General features: G+C 41.3%; 1 protein-coding gene across 3 annotated transcripts in view; it reads right to left on the reverse strand.

The window, feature by feature from the left end:
- znf609b (zinc finger protein 609b) overlaps positions 1–20,862 on the reverse strand; it is a 90,956-nt gene that overhangs the window by 44,601 nt on the left and 25,493 nt on the right. For all 3 annotated transcript variants that reach the window (XM_084436943.1, XM_084436941.1, XM_084436942.1), the window contains exon 2: positions 19,591–20,481. In XM_084436943.1, coding sequence (XP_084293069.1) covers positions 19,591–20,352 — 762 coding nt within the window. In that variant the 5' untranslated portion in view covers positions 20,353–20,481. The remainder of the gene's footprint in view (positions 1–19,590; positions 20,482–20,862) is intronic.

Below are 20,862 nucleotides of genomic sequence, written 5' to 3' on the forward strand. Positions count from 1 at the left end.
TTGGACTTCGCTGGCAAAGACACGAAGCAGGCGGAGCATTCAACAAACACCAATGAGTAATAGTTCAGGCATGCACAAGTGAAGTTAATGTCAATATCATGCTGTGGTACATTATGGAAAAAAAAAAGACAAACAGGGTCTTGAGGCGGAGACCAGTTGATGGAATGAACAGATGAAGGTCAGCTGTAGATCATCTAGAAAGTGATAGGCCATGTGTTTCCCCAGTTTATTAATTTCCTCTGGGTATATTCCATAACCAATTATCCTATAACAACGAATCAGCAGGAGCTCTTGAGTATTAGCCTTGGCTATGTTGTTAACATTCGGAAAATACTGTCATAATAGCATCTGACTTGAGTGAACAGCAGGCTGTCACATTCTCTTAAAGTCATACCTACACCTAATTGATTTGATTCATGTTAATTTGGTTTTCCAGATGGAGTGTTCAACTGTGTGAGCAGCTCCCCAGCCTCTCCAAAAAGAGGGGCTCATTACCATACAAAGTTCACCTTTATTGATCCAAGCACTTTCATGTCTGTCCTGGCCACTGCAGAAAAGCAGTGAAGCATTTGGATTGTCATTTCCAGATAGGTAGATAAAATAGATAAGATAGATTAGATAGATAAGATAGATAGCATTGGGTGTTTCAGCAGTGGAAAAGTACAGCAGCAATGGGAAAAAATTTGAGCAGAATAAAAGATACTGTAAGTACTTAGAAAATATACATAATAGATTAAATTACAAGACATATATATATATATATATATATATACACAGTAGGGGTGTAACAATATATCATGCCACAAAACATAGCGATACAGAAACGTCACAATACGTATCGTCAAGGTGAAAACAATATCGTGATATGTTTATTGTATATCAGTGAACGCTGGCTACACAACGTTGGTAACAAACACGTCTTTTGTCTCTAGGCCTATCCATGATATTACAACAGTTAAGCTCTAAATTCACAAAGTGTAGTGGAGTAGAAATGTGGAGAAATGCACTATTGGTGTGAACAGCAGCGCTACTGCAACGCTTCACACCTGCCCTTAGTGTATCGTATCGTATTGTTATCGTCAACCCAATACCGTGTATAGTATCGTATCGTGAGATTAGTGTATCTTTACACCCCTAATATACAGTATGCATAATTATAGAATATATACATACAAACATAAAAATCCCATTCTGTTTTATCCAAAATAATAGTGTAGCTGAAAACAGCACAGGTTGTTTGTGATGTGTTATTAGAAGGATCACACAGTCAGTTCAGGGGTGGGAGAAAAACGCAACGAGATGAGATAAAGCCAACAGAAAATAGTATTTTGAAGAAGCCTTTTCTATCCACAACAGACAGTGAGCATAGGACTCACTCCACCGACATCAGGGCAGACTGGCATTCATCAGTGCTCCTCTCTGGCGAAATGACTTTGATGTACGTGGTACCATAATTTGAGGAGACGAGAATGACAGTGAAAAATCAAACCTCCTTCTGCCTCATACTATTAAACCCACTGGCAAACAACCAAGTTTTTGAGGAGAGGTGTACACACTAGAGGTCTTCACGGGTCGGGTATACCCGAGGGACCCGAGACCGGACCCGAGACCCGTACGGGTTCGGGTCCACGTTTCCTCGTTTTATTATGGTCAGTCGGGTCCGGGTCGGATCCCATTCTATTACCGTCGGTCCCGGGTCTGTTTATCATTATGTGTAATACCCGAGTGGATCTGAGAAGATCCGTGATCAGCGCAGCGCTGAATCGTTTCTTTTTTTTAATCATTATTTTCTTTTGGCGCGCAGCGCTGAATCTCACGAGAGAAACGCAAGCGTGATTGCGAGTTGAGACAGAGCGGGGAAAATAGCAAACAAAGAAAGATGGACACCGTTAGCAGCTTGTCTGATGTTAAACTAAAGTTACAGAATAATGAATATAAAGAGGTCAAACCCACCGGCACCTCTTCTGTCTGGGCCAACTTCATGCATATTGTCAACAAAGAGGAGAAGAAAGTAGGCGCTGTTATAAATAGCGATTGATTTCATATTGCCTAGACTAGTTCTTCACGTTAGGTCTTTCTGTTTTGATCGATTATTTGATTGATTGTATGAGGCTACCATATGTTAGGGAGACTACGACCTGATAAACGTTTTTAGCAGTGTGGCATTTTAGTAGCAACTTTAAATAGTCTGTCGGATCCGCCGACCCGACCCGAACTCGGGTCTCTGTCCTACTCCTGCTCTCGGACATTTATCGGATCGGGTCTGTAATGTCTCGGGACAAATTCGGGTCGGTATTTTTTTTTTTTTTAAATGATCGGATCCAGTCGGATCTCGGAACGAATTTATCGGATCCATTCGGGTTCGGGTCCGTCTTTTTGGACCCGAGAAGACCTCTAGTACACACCTCAAGGAACATTTATCACAAGTGACATTTAAAGCTTTTAATATAGGAAAGCATGCAACTAAATGTAATTTGGATGTGAAGGGTTGGAGGGATGCCTTCTAAAAGCAGGTCTATGAAGACAAGACCTTGTCTAATCCATCCTATCTTCCTGGAAATTCTTCAATACCTGCTTCATAAAATATGTCAATGCATATGCCTCAACCAGCAAGTACAGGGTATCATTGCTGCCCTTATGAATAAAGAGCTCTTTTAAAAATTGTTTCCTTTTATAGTTCACTCCAACGGTTGGCCTTTCACAGAAAGACAAACATCACACAACACAGTGCCAGAAGGGAGACCACGACTCAGCCGGGCTGTGTAAACATGTTATGGCTCGTGTTCGGCGGTAAATATCTCGCAAATTACCGTGCACTCATAACACAGTGTTTGAATGGGTTGTTTACAGTACAGTCTACAGGGAGTTTACCCACGCTTGCGGCCCTGGGAGTTTCAATCATAACTCTATAGTCTAAGTGTCATGAAGCTGGCCAGTGTGTCTTTACTCCTCGGTGTGTGCCTTTGTTTGGTGCGCTGCGCCTGCACTCATCATGCGGCAAGTTGGCCCTGATGACAGAGCCAATAGCATGAATATAAATGTCATGTAAACACTCACTGGCCAGCGCACTACGCCAAAGTCAATGGTTCCATGTTACCGGGCTTTAAACCATTTGGCAGCTGAGCAAACCTGCGCTGTGAAGGAGATGTGAAACAATTCAACAGGAGTTGGGTCCCCTCAACAGGAGTTGGGTTAATGCTCTGATACTTCTTATCAGGGGCCATTTGATTTGGGTGAGAATACAGCGATTCTGTGTTGATGAGGCATTAGTCCAAGTCTTGGGTCAGCCAGCTGCGAGATGACTCACTGCCTCTGTCTCTGTCATGAACACACAAATTCTCTCCCCTCCATATTATTCAACAAGAGCTCCATTGCACTGGTATGAGAAGAGACCAAGACACAAGCCAAAGAGGGTTAGAGTAGGGGACCAGGTTGAGAGTAGATTGACCTCACTGACTATTCTGCCAAGAAAGGTTTGGCCATTAAGCCTATTCGAAATACACACAATTAGTGAAGCTTTTTTTGTGAGACATCAGTGTCGACAGATAAGCCTCAAGTTCAATTGAAAAATACTGTACGTTGAAGGCCTACAAGTTCTTGCAAAGATTGCATGTTCCCATGGTCTTTGTGGAAAACCAACTGAGCATCTCTTTATGTACTGTACATTCTATATCATTAGGCCAGTGGATAGCATGGTTAGTCTGGTGGGGGATGGGGCAGGTCAAGACTTCTATGAGCATCAGTTATGATCTCTCAAAATAAATCACCATATGGTGTAACCATACCAAGCTTGCACAGATAGTCATGAATGTCAGACATGGCTCCCAAAGAATGGACATGTTCCCTCTTTAATTTCTATCAGTGGCATAATCCCCTTTTGAGGTGAATTAGAAAGGCCCTTCATTCAAAGACATGGAGAGAGAACGGAGCGGTGATAATCACACGGGCTGAGCTGTTTGCCTGGATTAGAATAGGAAAGGAAATCCTTTCATCTTAGATCTGTACTTCCCATCTTAGACGCACGCATGCACACGTGCACACACACACACACACACACACACACGCACAGACACACACACACACACAAACACAAACACACAAACACACAAACACACAAACACACAAACACACGCACACACACGCACACACACAACTACGAATGAGGAAGCAGCAGAATACTTTTTGTGAATTTCCATTTTGGCAAAAAGCTATTTTTTCCTTGGAAATCAAATTATATGAATGTGTTTAAAGGAGACACTTTATTCCAGAGACTGGAGAACAGCCCTTGTGAAAGCCTTGCTCTGCTTGCTCTCCAGTTTGCTTCTTACAACACATAGCAAGCAATATGCATTCAAGCCTACTGACATGCAGTGGAAACACAATGTGAAGGACTGGACAATCTCCCCAGCTAGGCCATTACCTACAACCACATCAATCAATCAATCAAAGCTTTATTTGTATAGCGCATTTCATACCCAGAGGCAACACAATGCGCTTTACAGAGAACAAGGGAGGTGGGCATACGACCCACCTAGGGCTGCACAATTAATCGTGAATTATTCGAAATCGCGATTATGACTTCCGCAATTAACTAATCGCAAAAGGCCGCAATTAATGTGATTAATACATTTTGCTTTGAATTGAGTGTGTTAGGACTACACGGACGAATCACAGGCGCTTATGCTGTCTGACCAATCACATGCGTTTCCGCTGAGTGCGCTGTACGTAGCAATTTCACTGAGAAGACAGATAGCAGTAGGTCAAGACAAGTGTCACAAGAGTACCTGCAGCCGTGAGTATTGAAGAAATGAGCGAAAACGAGGTCAGTGAGTTAGTAACAAGAAAGGGATCAACGTCTGTGATTTGGGAGAATTTTGGTTATTATATATTAATATTATATATTAAATATTAATCGCAATTATTCAGCGTAATTACCATTTTGAAGCAAATAATCGCAATTATTATCTTTTGTCATAATCGTGCAGCCCTTGTCCCACCCCTACATATTCCAGAGGGAAGCAAAAACCAATATCACCCGGGGGCCAGAAAAGTGAGCTGTAAAAATTCTTCCCTGACCCCTCTCAACAAGGCAATCGAGCAAGCTCCTGGAGAATGTTTGTCTAACGGCTAAGTATATTTATAAAGCAATACATTACATTAAATTACATTTTCAGAGTAAGAGAGGCTAAAAACATCATAGGAGAGACATGGCAAACACTGGTGTACAGTACGTCAGTGTGTGCTGAATGTGCCTGGGCACAGATAGAGGCAGGGGTTGGGGTAGGAAAAGGATACGGACCCGGGTTAGGGTGAGGGGATCTGAGTCCAGGACTGGTGTATGTCTGTGTGTGTGTGTGTGAGTGTGCCTGGGTCCGGGTAGAGGCAGGGGTCGGGGGTAGGGTGGGGGTAGGAAAAGGATATGGACCCGGGTTAGGGTGTATTAAACAGTGGATCTTATCTCTTCAACGGCAGGGAAAATCAAGCAAAGGAGAGACAAAGAATGGGGAGACAAATACCGTGGGCATCAAACGGTATGGCGAACTGCAACGACTGCGCAAGGCAGGCACGCTAGCTACAGTATGAAGGGAACGGATTGCTGCTAGCTAGGTAGCTAGCATTAGCTTATGATGTGGGCTGCAATGTATTCTGGCCTGTTTCATCACATTCACTCTGTGACACCAACCTCATTAGAGTGCAAGAAGTTCAACCCACAGCCTCAGCTTGAGACGTATCAGTGAACCTGTTGAGATGCATCAGTGTACCTGTTACACTGCAAGGTATTGATTTTGCAATTTACCACTGTGTGGCTATTTAATTGGGCCTAAGTTTGGACTGCTAGGTCTACCAGGTTTTTCTTGCGATTCTGAGAGCCAAATATGAGCAGAAATCTCTTGCCTACACACAAAGGCTGCACTGTTATCCCGAGACACCGAGTTGAATGGAAATGCTGTAGCCTACACAGAAACGATTTGGCAAGAATTTGTGGTTCAAGAAAAATTGGGAACAAGTTTGATGAAATAGGCTAGTGGTTTAGCATGGGAGACCTTGTGATTTGAGTGTGAGGACTGACATTCTGATGAGTGCTGACAGTTGTAGTTGGCAAATGGCATACACAAACAGTAGAGTAGGGCTGATAGATTTCCAGTAGTTGAATATGGCACAATCTTTATGCTACACAATTACAGCAGGCTTATATTATAATACTATGCATGTTTCAACATCAACACATCTTTAACAAAAGTATAGTCATTTTATTTGAGAGTGGGCCTGTCAAAAATCAAAAATAAAAGCTAATGAGAATACTAGGCTTCATATGCAGAAGCTGAATCAAACAATCGGAGTTAAAGGAGTAGTACAGGGAAAATGCATGTTTAGCCCTGTTTTAAGGTTACTTATGATCATATACAATGGTTCAGATCAAAACGTTGTCAAAACTAGCACTTTTGAGAAAATCTGATAATTGCTCTACCACCGTTTTGGTCATACAATGGGTGGGCACCGTGAAAAATCATTCAAAAACATGTTAAACTCTCGATTTCAAAGACAAGAAGCTCACTGAGGTGTTAGTTGGCGTTCTGACATATAATTAATTAATTAATAATTAATAAGTAAGATTCTAGTTCATCTGGAAAGGCTTTTTAAAAAATACCAGGCTGCTTTTCATGAAACTCGGTGGAGGGGTGTAGCATGGGCCAATTTCTAACCCATTCAATTTTGGCATGCACTGAGCCCCGAAATGCATTGAGGGCGAAGGTCTGTGCTCTCTGAGCACCATCTCTTGTTTTTATTGAATCATTTTCTTTTTCTTTCTTAAAATTATTTGGGAGGACCAGCCTCCTCTGGTGTCAAGATATGAGGAAATGCATTAGGACTATGCTATACTTGACCGCTGAATGTACTGATTAGCCATCTGGCAAACTGGAAGGTCTGCAAAGTAGCCTATATTTTAAAATGACGGTGGTGATTTGTAGTGTCAGGGTGGAATGTGAGGTCATTACACTTTGCAACCCTGGTTCAGTGGGAACCAGGTTTAGGAATTTACTCCGATAGAATGGAACCTCAGTAGCCAAAGACCAAAACCTCTCTTTCTCAGGAAAGAACTGGCAAATACCTTTACTTAGCTAATCCTGTTTAAAACTAGACCCTTTCAATCTGCCGTACAAAAAAAAACCTTTCTATGAGAGAAGAGAGTGCAGGGAGGGGGAATGTTGGATTATACAACCGGCTCCGTGTAAACTCTCACACCCATTGCAAGCCTATAAAAGTGTCTTGAGAAACAAGGTGATAAATATAAACGGATACGAGTGTTTCATTTCAAGTGACTTGGTTTAACTGTCCAATTAGGCGACCAATGCTGGCAGGTTGAGCTAAGAGGTGAGAAAAAACAAATGTCATACATTGTTTGGTCAGTCGACCAAACAGGACTGCATTCATCGGGAATCTGTTGGATTTGTCAAGAGAGAAAGGAAAATATCTGTTACATAATGTTACTATGACAGTCTGAACTGAAATACTATTAACTGAAGAAAGAGATGAGGAAACAAGTTCAGGCAAAAGGGTATAAGGCCTATCAGGATAAATCAAGAATCAAGAGGGTTGAAGGCCTCTCAGTATAAACACAAAAATGAGAATGAGAATTCATCTTACTAACAGCCACCGACGATGCAAGTTACTATGACATCTGGCTTGCTCGCACAATCGTGATTGTGGAAGATAGCCATCTGTCTCAACTTCCATGCACCTTCAGGAATCAAGAGGCAAAATGTGTCATCGACCATCTGTGTGGCTTCACTTCAGAAAGCACAGTGACCATGCAAAACGCAACACACTTCAGAAAGCACAGTGACCATGCAAAACGCAACACACTTCAGAAAGCACAGTGACCATGCAAAACGCAACACACTTCAGAAAGCACAGTGACCATGCAAAACGCAACAAATGCTGTAAACTCATAACCTGTAAGTCTGGCACCACCACCAACCAGGTAGGTAGGAGATATGATGCACATCCAAATATTTGCAAAATGAGGGTCAGAATTCCTCATTGACAACTAACCTTCTTAGACCCAAATCCCGCCCGCGGGATTTATTCCATGTTTGTTATTTCTGACATTATAACCTGTTATACTGCACAATAACAGATAAGACAATCCATCAAACTTCTAGCCATGATTGTGCTGTTTCCATAGAGGTCCAGACTTCATGTATGCACTGAAAAAAGAGCCCACAGTACAAATAAATGTGACAAGAGTAAAAACGGCCCAAAACTGCTTTGGGTCCAACAAACATGAATAATGTTAGTTATGTTTGCTTAGTTAACTAGACAGCTTACTAAGCTAAATACCTGAAGACGATGTTCCCAGCTCAGGGTCATTCACTGCGGTGGACGGCATGAGACGGCATGCGATGGGGATGCTAACTGGAGAAGGATGCAGCTGGCGGCTGCTGCCAGTGAAAATTTGTTTTTTCAGCAATCGAAAACAACTCTGCAACTCTCCATCTTCATGTTGACTCCGTGGTGGTGACAGACTTTTAATTAATCTTGTATGTACAGTACTTGTTCATTTTGCATGTCAGCAATAATGTTGTATTGTTCATCATACATTTGATTTAGATTTTGACAAGATGTACAGTATTTTTTAATTAATCTTTGCAGTATTAGAATAGTTTTACTCTGACTGGGCAAGTAGCTTCATTGTGACATGATCCCTTGTCCTTCTCTTGGGCATTGGTGCATACTTCATTAATGAGAGGGGTAAAACTATATTCAGGTTAGTGAAAATTTAAATCCACTCATTCAACATAAGAACCTAAGTAAGAATCGTTTAGAAACCAGAAGCGAATTCAAAACCTGGAAACAGAACCGGTATCGGAAAATGTTCAACCATGCCCAACCTTAACACACACACAAGCACGCAGTTGCATCCTTTTATTTGTTCAAAGCTGCCTCCATCCTATCTTCTCTCCCATGGCCCTTTATACAAAGGAAGTTCTTTGCCCAGCCACTGTGACAGGTTCAATTTCCTACAATGAATAACTGCTAGACCCTGCTTTTGTTGTTACAGCACATACACATTTGTCAAAATGAAAATATGATTGTTTTGCTGTTAAAAAAGTAGTTATATATAGAGATTATATTTTTAACAAAACTTGAATGATGAATATATGATAAGATATGCTTATGCCCTATAGTTCCATTGTGTAATGTTTGTCTAGTGCTTTTCTGGGTGCCCAAAGTCTTTTTTTTTTTTCACCGCAAGACAGTATATTGGATATGCGATGGATATCACATTTTTATATTGCGATATGTCGTGACATGATCTATCGTCACACCCCTATCAAACAGTAAGCATTTCATCATGTAGGTAGGCTAGCACTTTGATTTGGACTAGTCTTAGTCTATTTGGATAGATTATGTTTGATGAAAACTAGCCTATCTACAAGTGACTCCACAAAAACAAATAATGCAATTACAATGGCAAATCTGTGGAGAATTATCTAGAGCCCTGAAATGAATAATTCACAGCCACATTGGTTCAGTAGCAAACCTCGTGCCAGATCTTCCCTCACAGGCAGAAAAATTGAGGCAAGGGAAAGAGCCATGTCTGCTCCTCCCTACTGTGTGGGCTTTGTTCTGCTAATCACACCACATGCCTCGAGGATTCAGGAACCCTGGAACTGACTCTACCTTAATAGTCCCTTTCAATCTGCCTCTCCCTCTCATTCCACCAGCTCCATGCAGCTGAAGGAGAGTGGACAAAATATTTAGTGTGTAAAGGGTTAAAGACTTCATCCATTCATAACAGTACTCTCTACCCCCCTTCACCTCAGTTAGGTCTTCTACCCATCAGCCCTCTCTCTCTTCCCTCTCACCACAGGTCAGCCATTGTACTTCCCCACGCAGAGCTAGGGTAGGAATAGATTCATAGTTTATGATTAGAAACTTGCCCAACCCCATACCCACCTGGCCTTAAATAGAAAAAATACATTGACTCAGAGCAATCAAAATCTCCAATCTGGCCCCTCTCTCCCTCTCTCTCTCTTCCATTCTTTGTTTGTTTGTTCCACTCTTTCCTCCTTCCCTGGCTCTCTTGCTACTCACGCACTGAGAGGCGAAATGAGGCGCGTTGGAAATTTGCTGGCTGACAATAGAAGACAGCTGCTCTTGCTGTATAAGTCTTTCATGAGCTGAATTAGCAGCACAGGGCTGCCTCCCCCTCCCCCCACATGCCTCTCTCCCAGCGCCCTGATCCAGACACACATGCCTTGTGCAAATCTTAAAGGAGTATTTTCCCGCTGGGAATCTAAAGGTCTATTGAAATTGTGTCACCTTCAGTAGAACTGTGCAGTTGTTTGTGTAATGTGTGCCTTATAGCCAGAGAAAAGACAAAATATGTTTTGCTCAAACAGAAGAAACCTACAACTACCACAATGCATGACGCTCGCTGCCTTCCGTGGCCACACCCAATGGGCGGTGTGTCAAAGCGGAACCGGCTGCCAGACTGTCTTGTGTGCAATCTTGAGCAAAACGCACTTGCCTACATGCTTTGGTCCCAAGCTAATAACTAGTAGAAGGATATCTGCACACTTTCTATGCTCCCAACGTGCTTTAATAAAGTAAGTTTCGACCTACACAGTCTTCATCAGGTACATCCAAGACCGTGTAGGTCGAAACATCTATCTATCTATCTATCTATCTATCTATCTATCTATGATACATTGTGATACTCTACATAATTTACTGAAAATGTAAAAATACAGCTGAAAATACAACTCCATCCCCTGCTCCCTGGATGTGATCCTGAGTGCGGAGGGAATGTAAGGACATTTTAAATCAATTTAAAACATGAATAATGTATCAATGATTGAATTCTATCCTACAAAAATACCTAAAGATATTCCTAAAAATACAAATAACAATAATAATAATTATGCCAATACTGTACCATAGAAAATTGATACAGTATTGCAGGAAAAAATATTGCGACATATGGCTGTATCGATTTTACTGCACAACCCTGATCTGTAAAATGTCTTTCTCCTCCACATAGTTAAGAGGACTATTCTAATTTGCTTCATGCCTATTAATTCACAAGAAAAAGCTAAATTCACCTGTCTTGTAAAGCCTCTTATTTTGTGACTACCAAATATTTAAGGACCAACTGTCAAATTATCACCATGGAAACTGGAATATAAATTATTTCAGCATGAAAGCTGCACATTTCCCACCAGTCACCTTGTTATCTTAACAGAGAAACAAAATGGCATGTGGGCCCCCTGCACGGTGTGGCAAGGTTTATTGGCTCCTCAACAAGCTTTGTGAAAGACAGTTTATTGCACCACTTTCAGAAGCAAATGAACAACGGGCACATTATCCTATTGACAAGGACCCCATATGTTAGTGAAAAGTAGGTTACAGACAACAGTTTTTTCTCAAATTACCCTGGATTAAAGTGCTTGATTAAAGTGAGCAACACAGTAAATCAGAAGCAAAACTAGGCTACAATTTGCAACTTACAAATTCAACAAGGAAGATGCTGCTTTCGGTATGCATTTATAATAAAAACATCAATAATAAAAGCATCAATGCGAAATTACATCTTGAATCTTTACAGATTCTGATTATCTCCACTTAAAACAGGTGCACAGTAAACATGTCCACCACCCTGGGTGCTTCACCTTTTTAGAGCAATGTTTGTTCATCTATGATACAAAAGCTTGCTGGGACTGTCAGTCATGACTGGCCAGTCAGCCAAGTATCAAACAAGCTTAATATTGTGGATAGTTAGCTAGCATTACCAGTTTGTTGGCAATTTGTTAAAACAACTGGTGAGTTGATATGTTGTACAGCATAGGTAATGTTAGCCAAGTTTGCTCAGCCACCATAATTACTACGGCTCGTTGTTTGTCAATATGGACTAGCAGTAAGTTATGTATACAGCTTCACTGACCCAATGTGAACCAGTCAGTGTTTGGCTTGCATCGTGGCAAAAGTGTTCCTGGTAATGTGAAACGACAGTCCGTTTGCACCTTTAACAAAAGGTTAAGTGTAGTATTATATGTAGCTTCTGTGCCTCAAAGAGAATTGAACGCAGAAATTGGAAACGGTGGTAGCCAGGCAGAGCTGCAAAGCAGGCCCAACAATGCACCGGCACCACCAGAGGAATGAAAGGGATCCTTGCCTGGGTCCAGAGAACGCCCTTCAGAATATCGCATCGGGTTATATCAACCTATTATCTACCTCCCAGCCAAGTCTACAACAAATGATAAGATGCCAGTCCGTAAGTTAAGGAGTGGTATAGCGCATTTATCTTCTTAGAATACTTGTTTTTGACGACTGAGCATTTTGTTTGTTTTCCTTGCCGAGCATTTGGTCATGACCGCATGGAACCAGCATTTCGAAGCAAAGGTTTTCAAGCATGGCATAAAGCAACTTCAGCATTCCGTGAGCACAGTGAATTACCTTGCCATTTGGATGCAACTGTGAAGTGGCAAGGATATAGTCACTAGGGCAGCATAGCTGGACAGCCAAAGATATGCAGCAGTGAAAGAGAATCACAAATACCTCAACTGTAATCGAGAGTATTCTGTTCTGTGCATATCAAGGCATACCGTTGTGTGGACATGAAGTTGATGGCTCTAATAACCAGTGAAATCTCAGAGAATTTATGAAACTTTGTTCTAAAGATAACAAGCAAACGAGGCGTTTCTTTTTTCCTTTTTTCTTTTTTTAAATTGGGGGGAGGGGGGTCTGTATTGATACTGTGCCATGGAAAATCGATACAGTATTGCAGAAAAATATATTGCAATATATAGCTGTATCAATTTAATTGCACAGCTCTAGTCAGACATTAGATTTTGTCAAGAAACTATGTGACAAAAATGGGTTTGCCGGCCCTTGAAGCCACGAAAGGGCATACAAAACGAGGCAAAGGTGACAAGACAACAATCACATACAACAGCCATCCCTTCACGCTGTAAACCTCCGCGAAATTCGGATTCGGATGAATTTCGCAGAGGTTTACAGCGTGAAGGGATGGCTGTTGTATGTTCGGTGAAATTAGTACTGTTTACAAGTTACTGTTGTTTCGAAATGCAGAGGCGAAAGGACCTATGGTGTTTACAGGACGACTTCAGAGCTTGGTAAGCATAAACCATGTAATTCCTGAACTTGAAATCCACGTATATAATACTTTTTAGAGTTTTTCGAGCGTGCCCATAGCTAGCAACGAGCCAGGGTGCGCGTGCCGACGTTATTGACACAGAACTCTGTACTGCACAAAACAGAAATATTTTAACCTGTACTAGGCAGATACATGCCAGGGAAGCCAGGGATAGGTCTAAACATGAAATTCAGTGTCCTTCTCCTTTAACATATAAACACTAATTGATGCCATATAAATCGGGAATATTCCATGCTACAGAGGATAGATCCATGAACAGTACCCCCCAGTCTCCCCGAGTGTAAAAGCTACTGTCCCACCAAAATCTCCAATCCAAAAAAATTTTCTATCCAATCTCTCAGGGGAGGAGCCTGGGGAAGAACTGAGCAGTTGGTGTCATACATTTGGTCAATGTTTCTCCACAACATGAGGTCAATGCCTTTTGTTAAGTGAATGCAAATGGGAGCAAACTTAAAAATCCAAAGCTCGACAAAATACAACCTGACAAAGCATACAGCTGCCAATGTAGAGAGGCCCAAAGAAATGCATGCAGATGTAGTATTGGGTAAAATCGCTAAAAGAAACAACCATTCACCAAACAGAGTGTTTTTTCTGCTTCATCATGTTGGCTCATCATATTCTCTATGGATGCAGCGATTGCACTTTTCTTGGCCAATTCTGATTTCCGATTTTTTTTGTCTGACCTGCCGATTCCGATTTGAGATTTTTTCTTTCTAAGAACTATAGTTGATTGCACACACAAACCTCTAACTTTTCATGAATGGAAAACAGAAATTCATTTGTCACGCAAGTGACGTGAGCTACCTCTGGGGATATGCCCCCCTCAATATTTAGAACGTGAAAGAAACAAGATTACTTTTATTTAGAAAAACTGCAAAAGACACAATGAAAGTGAAATCTATTAGCATTTTCACTAATTATCAGCAGAGACCCGCTCCCTTCTCAGCAGCGGCTGTCTCTCTCAAACACACACGTGAGGAGACTGCTCTGAGTGGACAGAATGACTCACTCAAAAGTTTGGTTGCCTTCCAACACTGCATTCACAAATGCATGCAGCGATTTGATGCTTAGACCTCTTATAGCAAATTAGAAACGGGAGGGATAAAAGTTGCAAGATAACGTTTATAGCCTAAATATATAAAGTACATTTCCAATACTGTCTCGGATACATGACATACAGTATACTAGCTGAAAATCGTCCCATTCCAGTCACCTGCTGATCTATCAGTGCATCCCTAATATTCTTTAATAGTGTTTAAGTGCTGAATATGGAAAGTTGGAGGAAACAAGACCTAGTCATACCAAAGCTAATCCCTTAAGCAAACTGCAGAAAACCTTGTAGCAAAAATGTTTGGTTTTGCCCTCATGGCGAAATGAAAAGTTTATTTTGTGCATTGCGCAAATGAGCAGTGGATACTATCAAGACCTTTAATGGCATAGCATGAACTGCATTTTAGTAATTATTCTTGTGGAAATCCACCGACCTTTGGGGAAACAAAAAGATAATGAATTAAATGTGTCCTATTCAAAAGGAGACAAACATAAATTAGAAGCTGAATTCAAATGCAATCTCAGCATAATTATGGATCTACAGCAATAAAGTCTTAAAGTCGCAGTCCAGACTTTTCTTACACTCATTTCTATATTAATAGTTAAGAGGTTTGAACTTTGACCTGACCTCAGATCATCAGCACCTCATGCTACATGAAGCAATTGCTTAGACTGCATGTGTCCAAAAAGGTTGGCACTAGATATGTAGTGGAGACACCTTCCTCATATTTCTCTCTACCTCCATTTGTACAGCCTGTTTGTGCTGAGCTTGTAACCCCAAAGCCTTACATTATTGTGGAGGCAGAGGCTAATGGCAGACATGTGGACAACAATTGATGTTGTGTTTTTCCTGCAGTGGGGAGGGGCTCCCCGAGTTTAAAACAGGCAGAAGCTGCAATGCAGGAATCTCAGCAGCCATCATTCGGATACAGCAAATGCTTCCCTTCATCTATTCCACTAACACACAACAACTTGAGCACATCCAAACAATATATGCCCACATATGAAAACATCTTTCAACAGTAGTTTGCTAACAAAAAACCATAGAAATAACCTCTATTGTAAAACAACTAGACTAATATTTCATCTAAAATGGGGACGACCAAGGATAGAAATCAATATAGCCAAGCCTCTATTCCTCCACCAGGAGAGAAATCAAAGATCACTCCATGGTGAGTGTGTGTGTGTGAATGTGGATCACCATGGCAATGTGAAAACATGTTGATCTCTAATCCAATGAATCAATCCCAAACAATCAGCAAACCAACCCAAATTTGAATACAGTAAAGCTTGTTTTTGAGGAACCAGGTTAAGGCATTTTAGGCACAGTACATGTGGGCTCGTGGATGTTTCACTGGATTAAGTTAATAATGATGATTGTATCATTTGCATTTGCCCAAGACCACAAAAAAAATGTAATTTCTAAGATTATACATGGTCTAAGACAGTGGTTCTCAAAATCTGGGTACTGTGCAAGACAGTCCCATTTACAGATGGATACACTGCTGTCATGAAGGAATGCACTTGATTGACAATGATGTTCAGATATCCCACATAATTCAAATGTTGTAGTGCCATGTCCACTTTCTAAATGATGTTCACATATCCTGTGCCATTCAAATGTTGTAGTGCCATGTCCCCTTTCTAAATGACGTTCATATATCCTGTTATTCAAATGTTGTAGTGCCATGTCCCCTAAAAATCAACATGCCATAATCATGAGGGCTCTGGAGGCACCTAAAGCGGTCAGTAGGCCTGGGATAATAAACACCACCATTACTTTCAACCAATTTAGTCTAAAACAATCACAATATTCATATTCAGATAACTTTATTGTCCATCAAATTTACAATTGACACATGATCTTTCCTCAGTCATGAAATAATTAGCATTTCCTCAGTAAAGAATCAATAGCAAAAAGTTGTCGTGTTGTATGTAGGCTACTATAGTTGGACGATTCTCCCCAAAAAAACAAAGCTCTTCATTTGCTACAATTTGCTTCTATCGTATCTATAAATAAGGAGTAGGGCTGAGCATTGTAATAAAATCCTTATTGGAATAACCTCATTCATTTTTATTGATTCATTTTTTATTGACGATTATTTGTTTACCCAAAATGGAAGGCATTTTTGGCTAATTGTAGGGTTGCAAATTTCAAGGAATTTCATTAATCAATAACTGTTAACCTTAACAAACAATAGTCGATTAATTGATAAGAACGTCCCACGCTGGACTGCGCTTTGCTCGCTTAATTTTAGTGTCTTCTTCCGCTGTGTGGTTGAAATTTGCCGGCATCCCAATCAGCCTTCACTACATGGCGTGGCGCCGCCCTCATATGCAGTCAGACCCTAAATCACAATTACATTTCACGTAACTCCCGTTGATAATGTTCATTCAAAAAAAAAGTTCTGTTCCATTAACAAGCAGTTAATCGAATAACCAAATCTTACGAGTAAATTCTTATCAGCAATTAATCGATAGTCAATTAACTGTTAAAATCCCTAACTAATTGTGTTAATTGTTTAATGTTGTCATATCAGACCATCATGCAGGTACTTCACAAAATAGTTTGCTTCTGATCAGTTCAACATAGAGAAGCAATGGTGGGTTCCATTTGCATCAGAAATGTCAACTGGAACGCCCCATGAACTGGGATTTCCCCTTGGAAAGTCAGAGGAACCTCACCTACCCAGACTTGACCTGACCACAACTTTGACCTCAAAAACAAGATGACTGCTCCGCGCATCAACAATAAGTGAAAGCTGTAGTAATACAGTTTTAGCATTTCTGTCTTATTTATGTCTCATTAAATCAGCCATACACACAGTACTGTTCAACTTATGTGGACATCAACTTATGTGGTCAGTGGGGATGCTCAATCAACCACAATTTTTTTTATAGTTATCGTTATCACAGTGTGGAGGGCCCTATAGTAAGGCAGTAGTTTAGGAAACCACAAACTCTACTTTGAGCTGGACAGAAGTTTTTAGCCCTGAGGTGAAAATAATGTGGTTTCATGGCTGAGCATTCCAAAAGGATCAAGCAGGTTATCATTCCAGTGCATATGTGTAAAAAATCAATGTAGAGGATTTGAGAATTGTTAGTATTAGGCTATCACACAAAACCTCATAGGAGAAAACAGAAAAGAGCAGCAAATAAGCTGAACAGGTATTAGCCCATTTTGCCAAGGTGAGTTATTCTATGACCTCCCTCTCTTCAAAACCCACTGATCCACTTTCCAGTCCTTAAAAGCCAGTCCTGGCACTAGTTAAAAGGAATGAGTTGTAACACAATAGCGCCGGTCAGTTGGTCTCAGGAAAGAAAAGGAAATCAAGCAAGCTCTCATGAGACACTATTCTCCCCGAGCAGCACATCAGCGGCTACGCTGAGTGGCCATGCTCTTTCACTCGAGAAGAGACTTTTTTTCTCTCTCCTTCCTCTTTTGAACTGACATTGCCAATGTAATTTTCCATGAGAGCTGTTCCATTCGTCAAGGCCAGCATCATGTCGAGGCAGCTGATGAATGCCTGGCTCCTCTAGGCTTGTATAATGAGAGGCGGAAGAGAGTGATGTGGGGTGGTGGGGGGGTGCAGGGCAGCATTGGAATTGAGGGAGCAGCGATGATTTATGCCAGCATCAAGAGCAAATCCTTTAGGGGGCTCTGTACTACGACAGACGGTTCGGAGAACACAGTAACACATTCCATCACAGTGGATAAGAGTGTTAGTGACTCATCGTGAAACTAGGAATAAAGACTTAATTTGGAATGGCTAAAATATTACATAAAATATCTAGGCCTAGTGAGTCAAATCAACTATTAATCCTATACCTCCCAGACAGTAACAACTTAAAAAGCCAAATAAAGTCCTCTTATTTCAAAGATGTAAACATTTTCAGCATGCAACCCACAAAATAATATTGTGCAGACTCACGACCCCCACCCTCACGGAAGAGCTTTCGACATAAACGCTCATGCACCAATATAGGCTCTACACATAACATAGCACGATAGCATGCTCTAAGGGCTCTGTCATTGGTTGATTTATATCCTTAAAAATTTTAGGATTATGACTTTTGTAGTTCATGACATAACAATGCTTTTGAGAAACATTATATTATATTATATTAAATAAATAAATAATTTCATATGAATAACCCCATTTTCCCTTTCAGATGACCCCACATGGGGTCACAACCTGTAGTGTGAGAACCACTGCCCCATTTGACTTGATGCTCACACCACTTGTGTTTTGATCTTCATGTCAATTTGAGTGGAGCAATCTCAAAAGACAGTGCCAACTTCTTAATACAATAACAATTTCAGTGAAATAAAATAATCAATCTAGAGTTAGCTCACTTTCATGAACACTTAAATTAGGAAAACAATATTTAAAAAAAATCAACCAGCAACCATTTACTGTAGATCCCCATGATCCAGTGTAAAATGTGAACCTAGCAGTGACCCCTTTCCTTTGTTCCAAGGTCATCAACCAAAGCATGCTCTAATTATAAAGCCTTTTGTCCTTAGAGTTCCTTTCGCATTTGAGTTATCTGAGGAGAATCTGAAGCATTTCTGACAGGAGGAACTTGGGTTTGACAGGAGTCAAACAGGCTTCTCTTTGCAGCCCTTCCTCCCACACTTCACTTTCAGAGCGCCAGGGAAGGCAAAGGCCCTCCCCCCACCAGGCATTGCTGGGGCTTGTGGGATTAAGAGTGGAACACGATGACAGACAGAACAGTCCCTAGCACCTCATTGCATTGCCATCTTTTATGCTGCGATAGAGCATGAAAAGGCAGCTCTGCTGCACACAATAGACAGCTCAATGAGACAGGGTAAGTGCGGGTAAATAGTTAAGCAACTGTTCATGAGTTTCTCGCATGACAATGTTCCTGTTCAGTGGGGCGAAAAATAGCTTTGCTAAGCAAGTCAAGAGCAGCAATCAGCAGTCATCAGAGATTTGAACTGATTCATTGTCATTATAAACAAAAAAGGAACATGTTCTGACATTTACTGAGATTAATCCTCACAGTAGGGATGCACAATTAATCGTGAATTAATCCAAATCGCGATTATGACCTCCGCAATTAACTAATCGCACAGGGACAAACTGTCCTGTAATAGGCAGGCTACACGATCTCTTATTGTTTTCACAAGCCTGTAGTGAATGACTTGCGTCGATGACTGACATCAACAACTTTCACACAGAACTAGAGCAACAAGAGACAAGAAAATAAGCACAATGATATTCAGAAATTAATATTGCTCTCTGTAGGTTAACTGAGAGGTCTAAAACAAAGCTAAAGAAAGGGAAAAAGGGTTAGATCCAAAACAGCAAATTAAGAAATTATGTTCTTACCTTTTCATTTTTCACCTTCTTCAATGTTCTGCATTCACTACTACTGTCCAGTTCCTCCGGTTCCGTTTTAATGGTCAACGCTGGGACTATCCCAACAGATTCAAGTGCAATATTCCCCATTTGATCGGCTCCAGCCAATTCTGACGATTGTGTGTGCTCAAAGGGGGCACTACGATTGCCCCCCACAGTTGTTTGAGCTTGAGAAACAACCTCCTTTTCAGCAGCAGCTATTGCCACCACTGGGCCTCCCTCGCTTTTCTCCTTCTTACTTTTCCCATTTGCCCCATCCTTGTCTTTTTTACCACTTAGCACTCCTCGGGAGGCTTTGCCACCTTTTTCCGTGCTTTTGCCAGTGGTGGAATTGTTGCCAGTGGCTCCCGTACTAGCTGCTGTGCCTGCTGGCTCCGCTTGAGTTCGGCCAGAGATTTCTTTCTTGGCCCCATCTCCAGCTGAGGCTCTGCTACTATTGTCTTTAGAGTTCTTGCTGCGTTTGGATTTGGATTTGCTTTCTTTACCCTGAGGGCCAGACACAGGACTAACAAACCTGATGTTGTCAGGCAACGCTGCCACAGCACTAGGTGGTGCTGCCATGGTCCCTCCGTCCTTGGTGCCAGACATCTCAAGTTTGTCCTTTTCTAAGTCTGCGTCAAGGTCAATGATTAGATTTCCTACACCGATGTCCCATTCATCACCGCTGTCGTAAGTGTCCACCGCATTCGAGTCCACACCTTTCCCGCCTGCAGTGCCACCACTTAGGGACATTTTAGTGCCAACGGCCCAGGTTTGCCTCAGTGAGGTCTGGCACCTTCTCAGATGGCTGGGGCACTGGGGCAGGGGTAAGAGAATCTTTACGGTCTAGGTGTCCCCTTCCCATTTACCCACATTGTTGCCCTGAGGGAATAAAAGAAAGAGAGTTAGGTAATGCACTTGGCCAAAACATTTTAAGCTCTTCCAACAAAGAAAGAAAACAAAATGGAAGGAGCAGCATCCTAGAAGATGCTAAACATTCCAAATGAGCATAGACTGCACTACTACCGAAAAGGTATTACGGATGGGGGAAGAAAATGATTCAGCTGAGTATGACTTATTTTTCAAGATTCGAAATTGATTCCCCGAGCCCTGGTATTGATACATTGTACATTAAGCCAGCTATTGTTCACATTAACAAATTAAAGGTTTGTTATATATATTTTTTAGGGGTGTGTCCGAATACGGTATTCGGATGAGCACAAATAGTAGCTTTTTTCCGAATAGTAAATTCGTACGAATATT

Source organism: Borostomias antarcticus, assembly GCF_949987555.1.
Source record: "Borostomias antarcticus genome assembly, chromosome: 4".
NCBI lineage: Eukaryota > Metazoa > Chordata > Actinopteri > Stomiiformes > Stomiidae > Borostomias > Borostomias antarcticus.